This window comes from Acanthisitta chloris, unplaced genomic scaffold (genome assembly GCF_000695815.1).
Source record: "Acanthisitta chloris isolate BGI_N310 unplaced genomic scaffold, ASM69581v1 scaffold22269, whole genome shotgun sequence".
Classification (NCBI taxonomy): Eukaryota; Metazoa; Chordata; class Aves; order Passeriformes; family Acanthisittidae; genus Acanthisitta; species Acanthisitta chloris.
Window position 1 is genome coordinate 55,529 of NW_008693499.1, and position 18,825 is coordinate 74,353.

General features: G+C 44.1%; 1 protein-coding gene across 1 annotated transcript in view; it reads left to right on the forward strand.

Annotated features, from left to right (window-relative positions):
- LOC103810209 (alpha-2-macroglobulin-like protein 1) overlaps positions 1-18,559 on the forward strand; it is a gene marked incomplete at its 3' end in the record, with an annotated part of 27,685 nt that extends 9,126 nt beyond the window's left edge. The window contains exons 13-36 of the mRNA XM_009083102.1: positions 572-805; positions 1,505-1,568; positions 1,987-2,132; positions 2,701-2,847; positions 3,964-4,137; positions 4,327-4,432; positions 4,959-5,064; positions 5,156-5,381; positions 5,578-5,704; positions 5,842-5,963; positions 6,137-6,188; positions 6,506-6,589; positions 7,183-7,359; positions 8,647-8,728; positions 8,826-8,982; positions 10,343-10,417; positions 11,189-11,342; positions 13,028-13,209; positions 13,659-13,874; positions 14,821-14,939; positions 15,666-15,756; positions 16,428-16,496; positions 16,717-16,819; positions 18,518-18,559. Coding sequence (XP_009081350.1) covers positions 572-805; positions 1,505-1,568; positions 1,987-2,132; positions 2,701-2,847; positions 3,964-4,137; positions 4,327-4,432; positions 4,959-5,064; positions 5,156-5,381; positions 5,578-5,704; positions 5,842-5,963; positions 6,137-6,188; positions 6,506-6,589; positions 7,183-7,359; positions 8,647-8,728; positions 8,826-8,982; positions 10,343-10,417; positions 11,189-11,342; positions 13,028-13,209; positions 13,659-13,874; positions 14,821-14,939; positions 15,666-15,756; positions 16,428-16,496; positions 16,717-16,819; positions 18,518-18,559 — 3,055 coding nt within the window. The remainder of the gene's footprint in view (positions 1-571; positions 806-1,504; positions 1,569-1,986; positions 2,133-2,700; positions 2,848-3,963; positions 4,138-4,326; positions 4,433-4,958; positions 5,065-5,155; positions 5,382-5,577; positions 5,705-5,841; positions 5,964-6,136; positions 6,189-6,505; positions 6,590-7,182; positions 7,360-8,646; positions 8,729-8,825; positions 8,983-10,342; positions 10,418-11,188; positions 11,343-13,027; positions 13,210-13,658; positions 13,875-14,820; positions 14,940-15,665; positions 15,757-16,427; positions 16,497-16,716; positions 16,820-18,517) is intronic.
- Between the last annotated feature and the right edge of the window lie 266 nt (positions 18,560-18,825).

Consider the following 18,825-nt stretch of genomic DNA (forward strand, 5'->3'; position numbering starts at 1 on the left):
GCCAAGCAGTATGATCTCCTATTGCCATCCATTTCTCAGAGACTGGAATTATTGTTCCATATCTTTTCCCCTGAGACTCCAATCTATCCAGGAAGAGGGTCCCTAATTTTCATTGTGAATGGTTTGGTGATTAGAGGCTCTTTAAACTAAACTGTTAATTCCTCTCCTCAAGGAGTGTGAGGACAAGCTCCAGTTCTTGTTTCTAGGCCCATGGCTATTGTCCACAGAGCCCTACATTATCTGCGGAGAAACAGAGCTTACCATACAAAAGCTGTTTTGGTACCTGTTGTGCTGTACTGGGGTTTAAGTCTGGTGTAGGGTGTGTTCCCATGAAAAGAATAAGGAGGAAAAATGCGATTGTGGGCAAATCTACTAGATTTAAGTTTTTGCTATGACTTTGTAAGAGAAAGTCTCATAAGAAACTTTAAAATTATAGTTAAATAAAATATTTTTTTAAGCATGATGTGTGGCCTGCCATCAGCTCAGGTGATAACAGTGTTTCAGCAGGTGTACAAGTTCCCTTTTATCACTTGAAACGAACTGCCAGCTCATGTTTTTTTGTGCTTGGAAGGGAACCTACAAATCTGAAGATGTGGATGAGGAAGATTCTTCTGAAGGTCACTCAGGATTCACAGATGGCTTCCACTGGCTGAAACCTTTCTACTCTGAGAGCAACAGCTTCCTTGAGATCAAGGCCAAGAATGATGCTATGCCCTGTGATCACGAACAGGAAGTGCAAGTGGATTATATCCTTGACCGGAATAAACTCAGTTCTGAAGAAGACCACATTGATTTCTACTACTTGGTGAGCACAGAGGACAGCTGAATTTCAGGACAAGGTTATGCTTACTGGTAATTTACCCATTTCACACAGCAGAGAGATACTCAGTGAAAAGTTAAGCTACTCCCAGACCAGTATAAGTTTGCGAGTTCTGCACTGCCCAAACCGCCACCTCCTTTCCAGTTCCTGGACCTGCTCCTAGCCCTGGCTGCTTTGCTTTGTTATCAGTGCCTTAACCTAAGTTTGGGTGATAGATGTTTGCCTTTCACCCTACTTTCTCTTATGTTCAAATGGGTGGCAGTGGAGGGCTAGCCCAGTATGTGCCCAGCAAGTGTGCCCCAGACATCCATCTGTGTCTGGGGATATCTGTAAACTAAGAGGCAATCTCTGTGGCCACTGACGTCCCCTGGCCTGTACATTTACAGGAAAAGGCTTCAAATTGCACAGGGCCTTGATGCATACCAGGGGGATATAATAATGTTTTGATGGAGTTCACTTTCAAGAAAGTAAGTCCAAAGCAAGAGTGTGACTACAACCAAACTGAGAGGTTATGAGTACCTTGACTACTGTACTGGACTCATTTGTACAATCAAATGCCACAGTACAAGAGAGAAGAACTTCTGTAGTGCTACCAGCCAGACTTCATTCTCTCTTCTTGTGTTTTTATGCTGTCATCGTGCTCTCAGAATTCAGACCCTTGAATGACTCTTCTTTGTTTTTCAGGTGATAGCAAAAGGCAAGATCCTTTTCAGTGGAGAGAAGCAAGTGCCAATTATTCAGCGAGAGGGTGAGTAAAAGCACATGAAGTGCCTCATAACACGCCATAGAAAACGGATTGTTCTCCAGTGGATGTATCTGCAGTGGGAAATGCTGAACTGAATTCTTAGTCATGGTCCAACTCATTGGACCAACACAATCTCCCCTCAGTTCAGTCTCTTTCTAGGCAATTGTCCTCCTCCTGCCTTGTCTAATTGATCTAATCTTAAAATTCTGCTGCTAGCTTGTACCTTTGGAGTATATGTGAGTCAAAGAAATGGCTGGTGTCCTGGGTTTATTGTTAAACCATGACAGTGTCTGTGTGGGGTGTTCTTATCTGCAGATATAAATAATTAAATCCCCTCTTTTGATTCTTATTGTGTGTCCTAACACAATGAGCTGGTTCAGTTGGATGTTTTCCCTCTCTTCCTTGCTGCTGTCTTGTGCAGATCTGCAAGGCTCCTTCTCATTGACTCTGACTATTGGCAATGACTTCCTGCCTGACATCAAGCTTCTGGTGTATGCAGTCTTCTTGGATGGAGAGGTGGTGGCTGATGTGGAACAGTTTGAAGTAGAAGAGTGCTTTAGACACAAGGTGAGTAGAAATCACACAAGGAGTGTTACAGCATCACTGATGTGCTCTGGTCTGCTGTGGTTCCTGGTCCTGTTTCATCCTTATTCAAATAGTGTAGCTGGATTTATGTGAAATAGATGCCCAGTATTTCTGGCTGAGAAACAAAACAGGTAACCTCCTTCTTCCCTGAATTCCTCCTACTCCTGCTCTCCACAACACCAACTGTCAAGCTTTTCTCAAGGCGTAAACTAGGTCCCCTGAAACTCTGTTTTCTCCCCTCATTCCCCATTACTGACTAGAGAACACACTGTCCCCCATGTTTTCTCAAACACAGAAAACAAGCCTGTCTTCTTAGCTCCCTGTGGTAGCTCTGGATCAGAGAGTGGTGGATCAGAGAGTGGTAGAGGAATTCTGTCTAGGTCTGTGTGCACTGCAGCCCCTTTAACCTTCCCAGTGGGTTTCCACTAGAAAGCATCACAGCCCCCTTCCCTGCCTTATCCTCTGTCTTTCCCTCTGCTATCCAGAAATTTAAGAATCACAGGGTCCCACTCGCCAATGCTGAGCCCCTAGACCCTGTCTTCTTTTGCAGGTGGCACTGGAATTCTCACAAAAAGAGGAAGTCCCGGGATCGAAAGTCAAACTGAACCTCAAGGCTGCTCCAGGGTCCTTGTGCTCTGTCCAAGCTGTGGACAAGAGTGTCCTCCTGAAGAAAAACCGTACCATAACAGCAGACAGTGTGAGTGCAGCCTGCCATGACCAATCCCCTAATATCTGCCTGCCTTCTGTCTCCATGCATGAGCAGGAGGAGACCCATAGTACAAGCCAGGACACAGCTGCAGTGTTAGGTGTCTGCCCTGCCATTTCCCCCTCCTCATTCTCTTCTGAGCAGTTAGTGGTGATCATGTTCCTCTTGCATCAGCCCTGCACTGTGGGCCTCTGACTGAAGAGTGGTGGATGCTACATGGCACTGCAGGCATAGGCAGGTAGGCAGCTTAAAAGAGATGCTGGTGCTTTCCACTTGGAGGGATAGTGCTTACCTGTATCTCTGCTCTTCCATCTTCTACCAGTCAGTGAGGTTAAGCCTATGAAATGAAATTCTGCCCCAGTAGGGTCCTCCTATCCCTCCGCCCCAACCATTGCTGAATTATAACCACACTGAATTATAACCAGGCTGAGGACCTGGGTAGTTCTTTAGAAAACAGTAGCTAGAGGACAGCACCCAGTGCATACAGTGATTGGTGAAAAGTGGTCAGGATTTGGTCAGCACTCAGGCACTTTCTGAGAATCTAGAAGGGTTGGAGGAACTTACCTTAAAGCAGGTCTGTGTTTCAGATGAATGAATTAAAACCAGATCAAAAATACAGCAAAAATTGAAAGTCCTAACAGTAATCCACAATGTATAGCAGAGATAATAAAACATCTGCAAGCCTCATGCAAAGTTGTAAGTTAAATTATAGCAGTCCAGACTGTTACAAAGAGCCTTACCAAACCCATAGGGACTTCCTGCACCTGTAGGTATGTCCCACAGTGTGATTCTGCTGTTCTATTTTATAGGGATGCTGTTCTAGTGCAGAGCACTTGCATCATCTACTAACAGGTATATAAAGTAGTAATCTTTCAATATGTAGGTCATATGTGCCAATGCCTTGGGCTCAAACTGGAGCATGCATTTTTATCCTAATTTTGCACCCTAGAGTTGAAAGGCTTGAACTGTCTTCCAGACTGAAAGCTACTTGCCCTCTATCAGCTTCATGTCCTTTAGTATAAGCTGGGCCAGTGCCAACTTCCTCAAGTGCAAAGCTTTACAAAATATGGCCAGCTCCTTACGAAGACCTCTGTTTTTCCATTGCAGTTGTATGAGCAGCTCTTTGATGATGTCTTTACAATTGGAGGACGGGGGTTCCCTTACCATTTGGAAGACTTTGAGGCATACCCTTGTCTGCCTCAGCAGTCCAGTCTTCACAAAAAGGCTATGCTGGGTGCACCATGGTACACAAGTGAGGCTGATGTCTTTAATCTGTTTAAGGTGAGTGTCTACACTTCCTCTAAACTTTTCCTGAGCTAGTGGTTTCCTATATGCCATCCTGAATGCCCTCAAGTATTTTGTCATTTAAAAGTGTTTCAGCTACCCTTATACCTACGATAATGAGATATTTTCAACATCCCTTGTTCCCTTTTAATTACCATTGATTTATTCTCTTCACCATTTTCTTAGAATCTGCGCATGAAAGTATTTACCAACACTAGAATCAAGAAACCAGTTTCCTGCAGGCGACCAGACTTTGACAAAAAGATATATGCTGGAAAAGACAGAGTTTTAGGTAAGGAACAGACATGTCCATCTCCTCGTCTAAAGGGACTCTCCCAGTTCTGGGCAGCCTGCAGCTGAGAGGGCTGACCTCCATCCTGCTATGTTTCTTGTTTGTGTACAAGAGGAACAAAGCTTGTGTCCATTTTAATGGACCTGATTTATAAATCACAGATAAAAGCTCAAATCTTCATGCTTTCTTGGTTTCCCTATGTTCAGTCCTTTCCATGTAAAATCCAGTGTGCTCTCCACCAGCACTCTTACAGGTTATTTAAAAAAGTGTGTTTCCATTTGAACATGCTGTCTCCCCCTGGATCCAGACCAAATTTGGATCTGTCAGACTGAGCCTCAGGCTAAACTCCACCCAACTCTGCCTCCCTAAAGTTGTGTTCCCCAAAGATACACACACTGCCAGATTCTCATTGAAACGCCAACCCTGTCCACTCTTGTTCTGTGTCACAAAGCATTTATGGTTTGTGTTAGATTGCCCGTGAATGAAGAATTAATTTCAACTGTAGCTACGTATGCTGTTTTCTGAGGTTTCACTACCTATGCTGGTTCTGCATCTCCCTCTGATGACAAGAAGAAGCCAAAACCACGAACACTTTTCCCAGAGACCTGGATTTGGGATTTGGTCCCTGTCGGGTTAGTAACAGCCTCTACCTGCCTTCCCCAGAGATCCCCTGGAGTACTTCTGACTGCTTCTAAGCAAGTTCTCTTCTGTTTCCTGCTGCAGGGACAATGGGCAAGTGTCTCTTCAAGTTGCTGTACCTGACACCATCACAGAATGGAATGCCAATACCTTCTGTGTTGCCAACATTGGCTTTGGTTTCTCGCCTCTGACCACTCTTAGGGTCTTCCAGCCTTTCTTTGTGGATCTGTCACTGCCATACTCTGTGATCCAAGGAGAGACTTTCAGACTAAAAGCCACTGTCTTCAACTACCTCAAGGACTGTCTCCAGGTGAGTTTCCCCAATTACACAGTCTCTGTTCGGACAAAAACTTGAGCCCAAAGGCAAGCTATGAGGAGCCCTTGATACTGGCATCCAGGCTACAAAGCACAACCTCACACTTTATGACCCAAGGTATTTGCTCCTTTTTGCACTGTCTGTTACTAACACTTTGCCTATGTGTGCTTGTACACCCAACCACACTCAGATCCGTACCACACTCACAGAGATCCCAGAACTAAAGGTGGATACGTGTTCAAGCTGCCAGTTCACCAGCTGCCTCTGTGCCAATGAAGCAAAAACTTTTGTGTGGAACGTGACAGCCACCAGGCTGGGTGAGGCTGGGCAGAGGGATGTGTGGCAGCTAGTGGGAGGGGTGGAATTTGCTTGTGTCGGCATGTCTGCACCTAGTGCTCCTACACACAGCTATCTGCTGCAAGTGCTCAGCAATGTGCCCCTGTGCTCCCTGCAGGCAAAGTGAATGTCACTGTGAGCAGTGTGGCAGAAGATTCACATGATCTGTGTGGTAACAGGATTGCTGTAACACCTTTGCAAGGAGGGAGAGATGCAGTGATAAAAACTCTGCTTGTGAAGGTTAGTCCCATCTCAGGGTGGAGAACCCCTGGGACAGTGTTTTGTCCCGAGGCACTTAGCAAGATGCTGAGAGGAAGTTTAGCCCCTAGTCTTGAAAGGCAGACAAACTTGCTGAGGCATGGTGAGTTCCTTTCCTGCCTTCCCTATCTGAAGTACTCTTTCTCCATCTGCAGCCAGGAGGTGTCCTACAAGAGGAGACCCAAAACGCCTTTCTCTGTCCTGCAGGTATGGGAAAAATCCTGCTATTGATCGTGAGAGTGGGATGGAAGGGACAGGGCTAGTGCAAATCCCAGAGATGAGGGGAATTTGTGGAGCAAATGCTTCTCACCATACTTGTCTGGGAGAGCAACCACTATAATTTGCCCATGTCTGTCTTTTACCTGGCAAAGTTTCCTGTATTGAGGCATTTCTTAGCAAGTCTTGGCTGCTGTGACTGAATGTCACACCAAACCTCACCCCTCATCTGGGTCTCCTTGGATGTTACACTTGTGTGTGTTGCTTCTTCCATGGGATAAATTTCTGAGTTCTTCTGCCTTTCTCAGACAGCACCATCTCTGAAGAGTTCTCTCTGACTCTGCCTGCAGAAGTGCTGGAGGGATCTGGCCGAGCCACTTTCTCTGTGATTGGTGAGAAAGGCTTTCCCTGCTCTTGGGTCCTCAGTGGGAAAAGCTTGCACAATGCTTTGGCCTTACTGAGGCATTGACCCAGCTCCTCACAAGATTAATTGTAAGGGGTGTGATGTTAGCCTCATAAATGTGGATCAAGTAATCTTTTCCAATATTTATTCCTCTCATAAATAATGATTCTAGGTGATCTCCAAGTGGTTAGAGAAGGCACAAAATGGTGTATCTCCTCTGACTTCTGCCACTGCCATCCACCTAAGTGAACCAAAACCAACCCTGCAGATTTCCACCAAGTTTGCCTCTGTAACTCTTTTCTCTCTTCAGTACCCACTCAGGAATAACAACTCTCTTCACCTTTCTTCAGACCCCCTCAAGCTTCACATTCCCTCCCAAGAACCATGATGTCTTCCCTTTCTGTGCTGGTCTAATCTAGGAGGGGCCATCAGAAATCTTAATCATCTCTGTTCAGTTAGGGGCTGACTCTTTTCTAGGATCCCAGTAGAGTTTAGAGAAGGAAGAAATCCTTTCATTTCATACTGCTGAATGCTGAATGTCTGTGCTTTTCATTTCTCCTCTCTCTCCACCTCAAACGTAAGGGGACATCATGGGCCCAGCACTTCAAAATTTAGACCAGCTGCTAAGCATGCCCTTTGGCTGTGGTGAGCAGAACATGGTTCAGTTTGCACCAAACATCTTCATACTCCAGTACCTGAATAAGACCAAACAACTGGACCCAGAAATTGAAGACAAAGCACTGAAATTCCTGACAACAGGTAAACATAGTCCTTTCTTCTGCTGCAAAGTGAAGCTGCTATAAACCAAGAGTGTGGGGCACAGGTCTGGTGGGGAGGTGAGGGGCAGGAGTGGGTACACTGCCAGGACTGTGACAAAGGAAAGTATCACAAAGAAAAAGGGAAATGTCTCATGGAAAGAGAAGCGTGTTTCTGAAGAAAGCAGCACATCTGTCTCTGCCTGTTATTGAGGTAGTAAGTCTGCTTTTTTGAGAAGGGTGTGGGTAATTAATGATTTCCATCATTATGTGATGCCTCTTTGCTCCATTTTCAGTCCAAGGCAGACCGAAGGACCTTATAGAAACAGAGTATCAGCTGCTATTACTTTCCATTATCAGTCCAAGGCAGACCGAAGGACCTTGTAGAAACAGAGTATCAGCTGCTATTACTCAGAATAAAGAATGGCCTTTGGGAATATATAGGAGTTTGGTAGCTTAGTGTTTCCCCATGTTTTAAGACATATATTTTGGGGGTATGACAATTCTGTCCAGTATAATCTGAAATTAATACAGTGCTAGTGTCTGTGTCTCATGTCGTAATGTGCCTCACATTTCAGCCTCCTAGTCTCCTTATCCTGCCACACTGGAAGCTCAGCAGCTTCCCATGGACAGGATTTGACTCCCTTTCTTTCTCCCTTTCTCTCTTGTACTGTGAGCTTGTACCGATAACTGGGGAAGGGGGGGCAACCTAAGAGAATGGTGGCAGCAGAGAGGCAAGGTGGACGGGTGGGTGGAGGAAGAACAAACAGTATTCTGCCCTCCGAGCTGAAAGGCATTGCTTTGTTTCTTCCTGTACATCCCATAAAAAATGCTTTCTTAAGTCTCAACAGGGCCAGCAGAATTGCTGAAGTAAAAAAAAAGTTTAATTTTGATCGCCTCTAGGAAAAGCCTTCCCCCCCACTACTACAGCTATTTTACTCATGGTGAGATGCTCATGTGGACTCTGTGGCTCATGGGGAGACATGAGGAAGTTAGGCATGTAACAATTCTAGAAAACAGCAGGGCAGATACTCACATAGTTGCTCGTAACAGCTCCAGTAATGTAGAACAGCTTCATGGGGCACTTCAGTGAGGCTGAGCAACTGCTTCTCGACATGCTGATGTTGTGGGATGCATGGGAAATCATGGAGTGGTAGGATTTCTCAATGCCTCTGAATGTAGGACCTGAGGAAGTCTCTTGCTGTGAAGACATCTTCCCACAGCAAGGATACAGTTTGAGATGCTACAGGTCCTCACACTGAGAGTCATGTCCTGGCACCTGTTGTCATAGGTTACCAGCGTCAGCTGCTCTACAAACATGACGATGGCTCCTACAGTGCCTTCGGGAAAGGTGATGACCAGGGCAACACATGGTGAGTGACCAGAGTTGCTATTGTCATCCTAAACCTATTGTTCTTGCTGATTCAGCTTCTGTCTGTGACATGGGATTCTTCCATGCTCTTCGCACAGGCTGACAGCTTTTGTAGCCAGGTCCTTTGGACAAGCCAGCTCTCACATTTACATCGATAAGGATCATGTGCGCAGTGCTCTGCTCTGGCTGCAGAAGCACCAGCTGCCCAGTGGCTGCTTCCAGAATGTGGGGAAGCTCTTCAACAATGACTTGAAGGTATGGCTGCCAAACATGGGAGTGGGAGCAGGGGGAACACACTGTGAGCCACAGGGTTGCTTGCCTGGGCTCTTCCACTGTGCACAGTAACACAAAGTATTGTCCCTAAGGCCTAGCACAACCAAGGCATCTTCCCAGAGCAGAATGAAAAAACATGGCCTAAACCAGCAAGTATTTCCTCTGTGTGAGGTTTTAACCTCTGCTAGGCTTTCTTCATTTTCACTCTAGCCAAAAGACAACATAGCTAATTATGCCAAGGCACTTCAAGGGCACAGGGAGAAATATTTTTGTCTTTTAGTGCTTGTCTAGAACACCCTTGCTAGATTCTCCCTCTTATCATGCCTTACAATGCACAATACTCTATGTACTCTAACATGGGATTATCTGAACACACAGTTGTCCCTCCACCACCAAAAAATATGACTTCTCCTGGAGCCTGGGATCCTCCAAATGATCCCTGCAGTGTAGCTGGAAAAGCACCAAACTCTTGGTGTGAATGCCTAGTGCTTAGGTACTGAACAGTGTGCATGCACTGTGGCAATACTTGGGTTTGTTGCCTCTGTAAGGGTATGAATAATCCAGACTGGTCAGATTGCAACATTGCCCATATTAAATTAAAAGACAGGTTTATGAAAGAAAATAGGCTGCTATTTTAGCAAAGCAAAGGGTTACTTTTTTGCTTAAAATTTGGATGCAGTGCAAAATAAAACCAGGGTGTACATGTAGACTGTTCATCCTTGCCTGACTTTCATTAATTTCTCAGCTTGAGCTTTCTATTTGAATAGAACTTTTTTGAATAGTTTTTACACTCCTACACTTCAAGGTATCTGCTATTCAGTGTGAATGATGCTTCTTAGTGTCATAGCTCAATTTTCCCCTCTGATTTTAGACGTAGTCTTGCCTCATGTCTGAGGATGCAAGCAGAATTTCCCCAAGAATCAATGTCCTCTGATGTGAAAAGAGGCTCCTGAAAGTCTGTTTAACCCATATCAACCTGTAGCTTGTCACAGTCAGCTGAATTATATGTAAACTTGCATTGCTTCCTGCATAAAAACTTTGTTCAAGTGTAGAGTTGTAACATATTTAATAAAATAAATTGCTTAACAGTTTGCTTCATGCCTTTCTATGAGAAGGGATGCTTAGGCTGTATGTACAATATGGCTCTGAGACTGCCCTCAACACCAGACTTTCATGATATTCAGTAAGTGAGCCTGGAGTGCTTTTCTGGCCAAGAATTCCCAGAAGCAAGTTACTATTCTCTCTCAGCTATGCCATCCATAGAAAGTCTCAGGGGCTATACAATGACAGGCAAGAAATAGTTGGGCTTGTCCTTTTCTGATGACTGTCTGTGTGCTTGCAGGGTGGTGTGAATGACACAATCTCACTAACAGCCTATGTCACTGCTGCACTGGCGGAACTCCACCTGGAGAAGAATGTAAGTCACATGTGAAATCTTGCAGGGCTTGCGAGCCTGCTCCACAATTCATTCCTTCCGTAGCTGGTGGCTTCAGGGTGTATGTACTCAGCTTGAGTTTGTGAAAGGTTTTGTCATTCCCACCTTTGTACACACTGAGCTCGACAGGAAATTTTTAACTCGGTAGGGACTTCTTAATATAAATGGCCTGATTTGCAGCAAAGCAGAACACTTGCTTTTCCCAGCTGATCTCAAGGGAAACAACTGTCTCTGAAAATGACTGAGGCCTTGCAGGGAGAAGCACTTGTTTTCATTAAACTGTCCAATATAGCTAAAGGAGAAAAAAAGAGATCACCTTTCAGGTAGGCATTGCCCCTCCCTCCCTGCCTCCCCCCACCCAAAATAAAACCAATGATCTTCAAGACAAATGTAGACTGTTCTAGCAAAAAACCCTGATCTTCCAGGCTTGATGGTACAGTTCTAAAAAGAATGTCATACCCCCTCAGGATCTGAGACCCATGGCATGCAGGTCTGACAATTCTAAACCAGTGTGTTCCCAGATACTTCCCACAGCAGGATTGTCTAGTTTATTAGCAATCCCCTGTCCCAATGCTAAATCCACTCACACCTTTCTTTCTGCCCAAAGTGAGTGATGCTTTGCCCATTCCACATTCTGAAGCCCTGTGGGAGATGCTAGCACTAAAATATGTCAAGGATGTGTCTGGGATAGATGTTCACAACAACGTTTTGTTTGGTCAGAGGAAATTCACAGGCTTTGGATTCTTTTTTCAGGATACCATGTTGGATAATGCCTTATGTTGTCTTAAGAATGTAGCACTTGATAAAACAAGCCTTTATGTCAAGGCTTTGATGGCTTATGTCTTCACATTGAGTAAGGACATGGAGATAAGACAGCAGCTCCTGGATATGCTAGAGAAGGAAACTGGTAAGTTGCTGCTGTTTAGAAGATTTCTGGTCCTAGACATGATGACTGTTTAAGGTCTGATATCTGTAGCATTTAATTGCAGTAGTCTGTGAAACTTAACTATTCTCAAACAGGTTTTTCTGTCAGAAAATCATAATTTACTCTGAGAGCCTCTAGTTTTCTCAGACCTAGGAAACAATTTCTAATCAAAAGCAGCAGAAGTGATCCATGCTTAATTTGTGTGGTCGAAGTGCTTACTTGAGTTGTGATGCTTCTGTCATTCTTTAGCAATTCATACATAGTACAATAGATCTTGCAGAGGAAACTTGTTTCACCATGTTTACTCAGCTGCTGGTCAGGGCATTTACTTGAAGAATTCAAACCTGTTGACTACTTCTCCATTGATGATCTACTCAGCTCAGGGTCCTTGGGTGGATGCACCTTTACGGGTGTGCTGCTGAGCTTGTTTCTTTTATCTCTTTAACTTGTGAAAAAATGGACTTCTGCTCTGAATGAGGATGCTGAGGTGGGAGGTTCAAAGCACCTAAGCCTATGGTTAAACAGTCAGTAATATTACCTGAGTTGGTTTAAGTTCCTCCCCACATCTGTTTGTCAGTATGGTGAACTACACGGGGAGCTGAAAAATAACACAGAAAAACAGAACAGAGAAAGGACTTTTCAGCCTGACCAGCTACCAGTGCAGAGTGCAGTTCACTGCATAGCCACTCAAGCTGCCCAGCTGGCTTCACAGGATGGCTAGTGGGCAAAATGGAAAGAGTAGAATTGCATACTCCAAGTCCCCCGTGATAGCACACATGGAACAAGTGAAAAACCTTCGATTGTGAAAAACATAATGAAGTAATACCTGTTCATAGAGGACCCAAGTTAAATTCTAAGTCTTTATGCTGGTTTTATGCAAACAAGGGATTTTGTGTTTCTTCTTTCAAAAGTGAAGGTTTGTTCTGAAAACTGACTTGGAATTTACAAGCATTTGAGGTTTTCACATTTTTACTATTGCAGAAGATGTCTACACCGGCACAATTAAGCTGAATTCTTAGCTGAATTTTGTTTATCCCCCTACTCTTTCTGCAGCAAAATATTCAACCTGACTCAGATGTATTCAGTGCTTGTGAGCTTAGACTTTGGGTGGGAACCCAGCTCTCACTTAAATTGTCCTAGCCTATGCACTGCAGACTGACGATGCCAAGAAAAGAAGTTGAGTAGTCTTCCTCCTCCAGTAGCCCGACAGCAATTCTCCCTTGAAGAGTGACCAATTCTTGTACAATAGGTACAACTGACTGGAAATGAGTCCTAGAGGTTTCCAGCACAAAGGCCCTATTAGACTATCCTCAGTAAATGTAGAAATAGCAAAAAGCTAGGAGACATAGCTTTGAGTATACACAGAACTGAATACTGTACTTTATACAAAAAATCTCTGTTCAGAGTTAATCAGTTTCTTGGGGAAATGTGTCCTAGAAGAAATGGTAGAGAATTTTGGGTCTGGATGTCTCTGTGTTTTCAAAGGAAGAAATAGAGCCCAGCATAGAGGGCTGACCCTTTCAGGGTACAAAACAACAGGATGAATAGCCTTCTGCACTCTTAGGTGTACAGGAAACTGTCTGTCCTTGAAGAGTACCAGGGCAGGAGAGGCTGATGTTCATAGGGATCTACAGTTCTTCTCTTCCATATGTATCTTCCCCCATCAGCAGAGCTCCTGACATCACATTCTGGTAGTGAAGAATCTTCTTCTGTGATCGAGACAGTAGCCTACATCATCCTGGCTCATGTCTCCAAACCAGACTTGTCACTCAATGAAGCCTCAGTGAGCAAGCTTGTGAAGTGGCTCAGTGGACAAAGAAATGCCTTTGGAGGATTTGCTTCCACACAGGTAACAAGCTGAGGAAAGTAATGGAGGAAGGATAGAGATAAGGTGCCTGAAGTGATGTGCACATCTCTCATGTGCATGTCACTCTAGATCCATCCTTTGCAGACAGACATATATGAGCCCTTCTTGGGAAGGGGAGTGCCATGGGGAAGCTCCTTTCTATGTGCTGTAATTGGGATTACCTAGGGCCTGGGACTGCTAACCCCAAGGCTCAGAAGCTACCCTTTCCAGGTAACAGAAGTCACCCTGCAGCCTGTGGCATAGACCCTATATGTTTATATGCATATATATGTCTCTATATCGACCTTTGCACTTAAGGGCACATAGTCCACTTGTGTTTGAGTGTGAATCAGAGCCATTAGAAGTGTGCTTCTCCCTTTAGTGCCTGAACTAGTGTGCTCGATCTCGGACTGCATGGCTCCACAGCAAAGTGACTCTCCCTCTACCTTCAGGACACAGTTGTTAGCCTGCAGGCCCTTGCTCAGTATGCTGCCCTGATTCCTCAGGAGATCAGAGATGTAAAGGTGACAGTGAAAGGCAAGAAGGCTTCTCCATTGGAATTCCATGTGCACAGGAACAACAAGTTGGTCCTGCATCAGGCATCTCTACTTGGAGTCCCAGGGATATACACAGTGCAGGCGACTGGCAGTGGTTGTGTTTATGTACAGGTGTGTATACATAAGGATCAGAGCTGTCAGGTTTTGCCTCTGACTATTGAACTGAGGTTTGGTTCTAAGCAGGCACTATAGCCTGAAATTCTGAGTAGGATTTTGCTTTCTAGGCAGAATCATGTCAAGCTTGAAGGTACTCAGCTATACTTTGTTGACATGGTTTCATGCAACCATCTCTGGCATCTTCTTCTCTGAAATGTCTTGTATTTTCTGTTCCATGCTGTAGAGGGAGATCTCTTAACATGTTATTGTTAAGAGACCAGAAGCTTTGAAGACAGGAGTAATGAGACAGGACTCATACCACTTGGCTACACTTGAATGGGTACCTGCTGGCCAGTCTGTCACCAGGCAGGTGGAGAAAGTTTGGACTATGCTGCTCTTTGGAGGATGTGATCATCCCTCTTGCTGAGTTGTCCTCTTTCCTTCCTTCCTTCCTTCCTTCCTTCCTTCCTTCCTTCCTTCCTTCCTTCCTTCCTTCCTTCCTTCCTTCCTTCCTTCCTTCCTTCCTTCCTTCCTTCCTTCCTTCCTTCCTTCCTTCCTTCCTTCCTTCCTTCCTTCCTTCCTTCCTTCCTTCCTTCCTTCCTTCCTCTTGAGACACAGAACCACTAATTATTAGCATGTCAACAGTTAACAGTTACACTTCTGTCTCCTTGTGGGGCAGTGTTTTCACTGATGTGCTTTCTTACACCTTAACAACAAATTTTCTCAATGAAGCTGAATAAGGCCTTGGATCACAGATGGCTGAGCCTCCATGCTGAGGGTTACATTTGGCAGGTGTATGTGATGCTATGTGCTAAACATCACATCTCTGAACAGAAAGTACATCTGGGTCCAATTGTGTTAGCCACTGGTTACCAATTTGTTAAAAGCTGGAGGCACAGGTATTCCTTTAGCTCATTCAGGGAAGCTCTGGGTCACTTCAAGAGGTTTTCTCCTCCACCAGGCCACTTTGTACTACAACACCCCACCACAAAAAACAGATGTCTTCATTTTGGATGTGGAAACAGTACCAAGAGAACGTGACGGTGTCAGAAAACAGCTTGACATCCATGTGTCTGTCAGGTATGAGCTCCCTTCAGGCTCTTTCTTCAGTGGAAAGAAATGGTAACCCCAGTTGTATGACCAGAACTCCATAAAAGCCTCCTGTCTGTGGAAACAGATACAGGGATGACCCTCTTCTTCTCTACAGATCCCAAAGAGATTGTGAACTGAGAAGCATGGAAATGCACTGGCAGTGTCTTGTAGAACCACAGCAACTATCTCAGTCAGCATGGAGCAGCTCAGTAGCCCCCAGGAATCTAGCAGCTAAGATGGCACCATTCCCAAGAGCCAGAGCTCCCACCCTGGGGGACACTTAGCAGCCTGGGCTGAAACAGCCCTGAGGTGCATCCTCAGCAGAAACTCCAGTCCCTAACCATATTTCACTTGCCTGCGTCTGTCTAGGATGAGAGTTTTCATCCATATTCTCCATGCCTTACTGTCCTTACTGAAAAAGAACAATGACAACATTGCCACTCTCAACCTGTAACAGCAAAGGTTACTTCCACCTGTTGGAGAAGGCAACATGAAGCATTAACACATTAACCATAACACATTTGCTGCAGTCTGTCTCCATATTGAGCAAGTAGATGGGGCAATATTGTGTCCCTTTCTCCCATGAGTTAAACATGCTGCTGAGCTTCCATATCACTGTAGAGCAGGGCAAAGTTTGGAAGTGTACATTAGTATCTCCCATAAATGCTGTGGTGCCTTCCACATCTGATGCACTTCTCTCCTGACCCTTTTCAGTTATGTAGGGGACCGTGGGACCAGTAATATGGCCTTGGTGGAGGTGGAGATGCTGTCAGGATTCATTCCTGTGCACAGCTCTTTGAAAGAGGTAAGACATTTTCCTCTGGCCTTGTCTGAAGATACCAATATCTGTTTTTCATCCAAACATTTAAGAAACGCAAGAGAATGGTAACTACTTATCTTGCTACAAATTAACTAAACTAAGCAAGGGCAGATGAAGTGGGGTGTTTCACAAGGCAAATTTCCACTTGCAGAACTGATTGTGCAGTTTTACATGCACAGTAGTGAGGATTGCATATGCAGAAAGAGGTTAGAGAGGAGCTGAAAAAACCCTAGTTAGAATCATCTGGGGTGCACTGAGACCCTTTGCAGTTGTTCATGCCACTTTTAGGGATATTCCATAAAGAGGTGTTGAATCTCATAGAGTTGTTCAATGATATGCTCCAGGGTTCCAGAACACAGCTAGGAAGATCCATCATAGCATCCTACTAACCATCTTTCCCTTTGCTACAAATGCTGAAAGCAGGAACATGGCTCAAGGACACTCATTCCAAATATGAGAAAATATTTTCTAAGACTTGCTGTGCTCCCAACAATCTCAATGCCATTATGGCTGGGGAACAGAGGCCTGACTAGTCCCCTGACTAGGCTAAGTGCTTTAGTCAACAGTGGTTCACTGACAAATATCAAAGTTGGTGTGAAACAGGGAAAGTCAGTCAGCTGGTAGTAACCAAGCTCATCTCTTGCCTTTCTATACAGCTGGAAAAGATATCCCTGGTGAAAAAGACAGAGATAAAACCAGACAAAGTTACAATCTACTTGGAAGAGGTAAGGGACTTTCAGAGATCAAAAATACATTGGGACTTTCAGAGATCATAAATATAAATCTCTAGGCTGGTCAAGAGGGCTAAAATTTTGACAAAAGAGGAAGAGGGTGGAAGAACTTGGAAAAATAGAGAAAGCAAGCTCTGATGCAGGAGTAAAGGTGGTTTATAGGAGACTTTGAGATAACCAGTGCATTTCTGCTCACTTCTGTTGTTCTTTCCAGCTGGGCGAGACTTCTCTGAAGCTTAACGTCTCAGTGGAACAAGATGTTGAAGTGCAGAATCTGAAACCAGCAACAGTGCATGTCTATGACTACTATAAGCCAGGTGAGATTTCATTCACACTGGCAAAGTGTAACTATTATACCCTCATCTCAGACACTGTTCTGTCTGTGCCCTTTATTCCCTTAACTCCTTTATTCCAGTGCATGCCCTCCTGCAACTTCAAGCTTGGGTTTCACCTGTATGAACCTTCAACAATTCAAGTAGCAGAATAACTTGCTTAGAAAGTTCTTGAGATGAGACTATCTGGCATTATGATTATGTTCTGGGATGTATGTGTCCAAAATGACTGTGGTTTTTTACTTCCTCTAGCTTCTACTTATGTCTCTGTGGAAAAAAAGACTTCTCTGTCAATTTACTGACTTGTCCAGCTCCTTAGTTCTCTTGAGAATACTTATGCATTTCTTTAAAATCAGTATTACATAGTGCCACCCTGACCCAGCAGAAGGTAGCATTTAGTTGTATGGTTTTCACGTATAGTGTAATAATCCTACCATCCATTGGGTGCTGCCATGTCTCAGAGGATAATAGGAAAATAATGTTACCCTTTAGAGCTCTAAATGAACTATCAGCACACAGAAGAGAGATCTTGTTGTCACTTGAGTCTCTCTTATTACTCTGTGCTCAGTATGAGGCAAAACAGCAGATGGACATTAAGAATTATTTTTAAAAAGAATTTGAGAACAAAATGGAAAAACTGCCACTGGAGACTTAGAAAGAAGCACCACAGGCCTATGCATTGTATAATAAATTCCTTCTTGTTCCCCCTTTGCTGGGGTCCTTGCGAGGGACGGACTACAGCACACCAATATGATGCTCTGATAGCCAACCTTATTTAGGGCACCTAACAGTATTTACAGTAAAAAGTCTCCCATACATGCAGCTACGCACTGATCACACAGCTTTGGATTGGTTGTTCAACTTGTCAATGCGTACAATTCTTACTTATGATAGGTTACAAGTTTAAGCTGCATCCCGCTCTCACATCCTGGGAAACTGATAACAAGAGCTACAATGAGAATCTAAATAACAGCACTATTCTTAGCTTGTTAGCAAAATGACTTATCTATAAGGCAGTAAAACTAAAACCAAACCTAAAAACCCTGGCAGCAGGAGAAAGCAAGACCATTATAAAGTGTTGGACTGAAGACACAGGAATGCATGAAGATAGAAACAAGGTCAGCAAGACCTATTTTATGTGTCTTGTTTTTAATTGCTTAAGCACTCCTTTACCGGTTGCTCAAGTTAGAGCTACTCAGCTAGCCAGGCCCCAACACCCCTTCCACACCATGTCAAGAAGAGGAGGACATTTCTTAATCTAGCCATTACAGGGCTAAATATTATTACCCAATATGCTCTCTCTTTGCCATTTCATCCTGTGCAAGAATTTTATGCTTAGAACATACAATTTAAAAAGTGTTATCTGACATGAAAATAGTAAATATCAGTATAAAAGCAAGGCTCTCAGGACACACTGCTGAAAGGGTCTCTATTTACAAAAAGTGTCCTTACATTAGAAGGTATCACAATACAGAAAATGGTCTTTTACAGCCGTATGGGATACATGTTGGGGATTCCGACCATTGATCTGACCCGCTGTAGACCTTTATTTTGATACTGAATTCACAGTATGAAGAGTGAAAAATTAAGGTAGTAAGATCGTTGTGCTACAGAGAAGGAAGCTTGGCACTACTCTACCATGCCGTTCTGCAGCTCACCACCCCTTCTCTTTTGTTTCTACAGATGACCGCACAGCAAGAGAATACGTTTTCCCATGCAGTTCAGGTTAGTGTCAAGAGGCTTCTAAGCTGAAACAGTGCTGAAAACTAGTGGTGAGCAAGCAAAGCATCCCACCTCTGCTCTGTGTTTAATCCCATCATGTGATGTAGAGCCTTCTTGGACTGCAGGTTGAAGTGGGAGCTACTTACTAGTTGTGGGCACAGGTTCCAGCCCAGGTGATAATCTCAATGTAGACTATGATTTGAGCATACCATGGAATGTTAAAAGGATCTTTTTTTATTTCAATTTCATACATTCCTCATATGCAGACT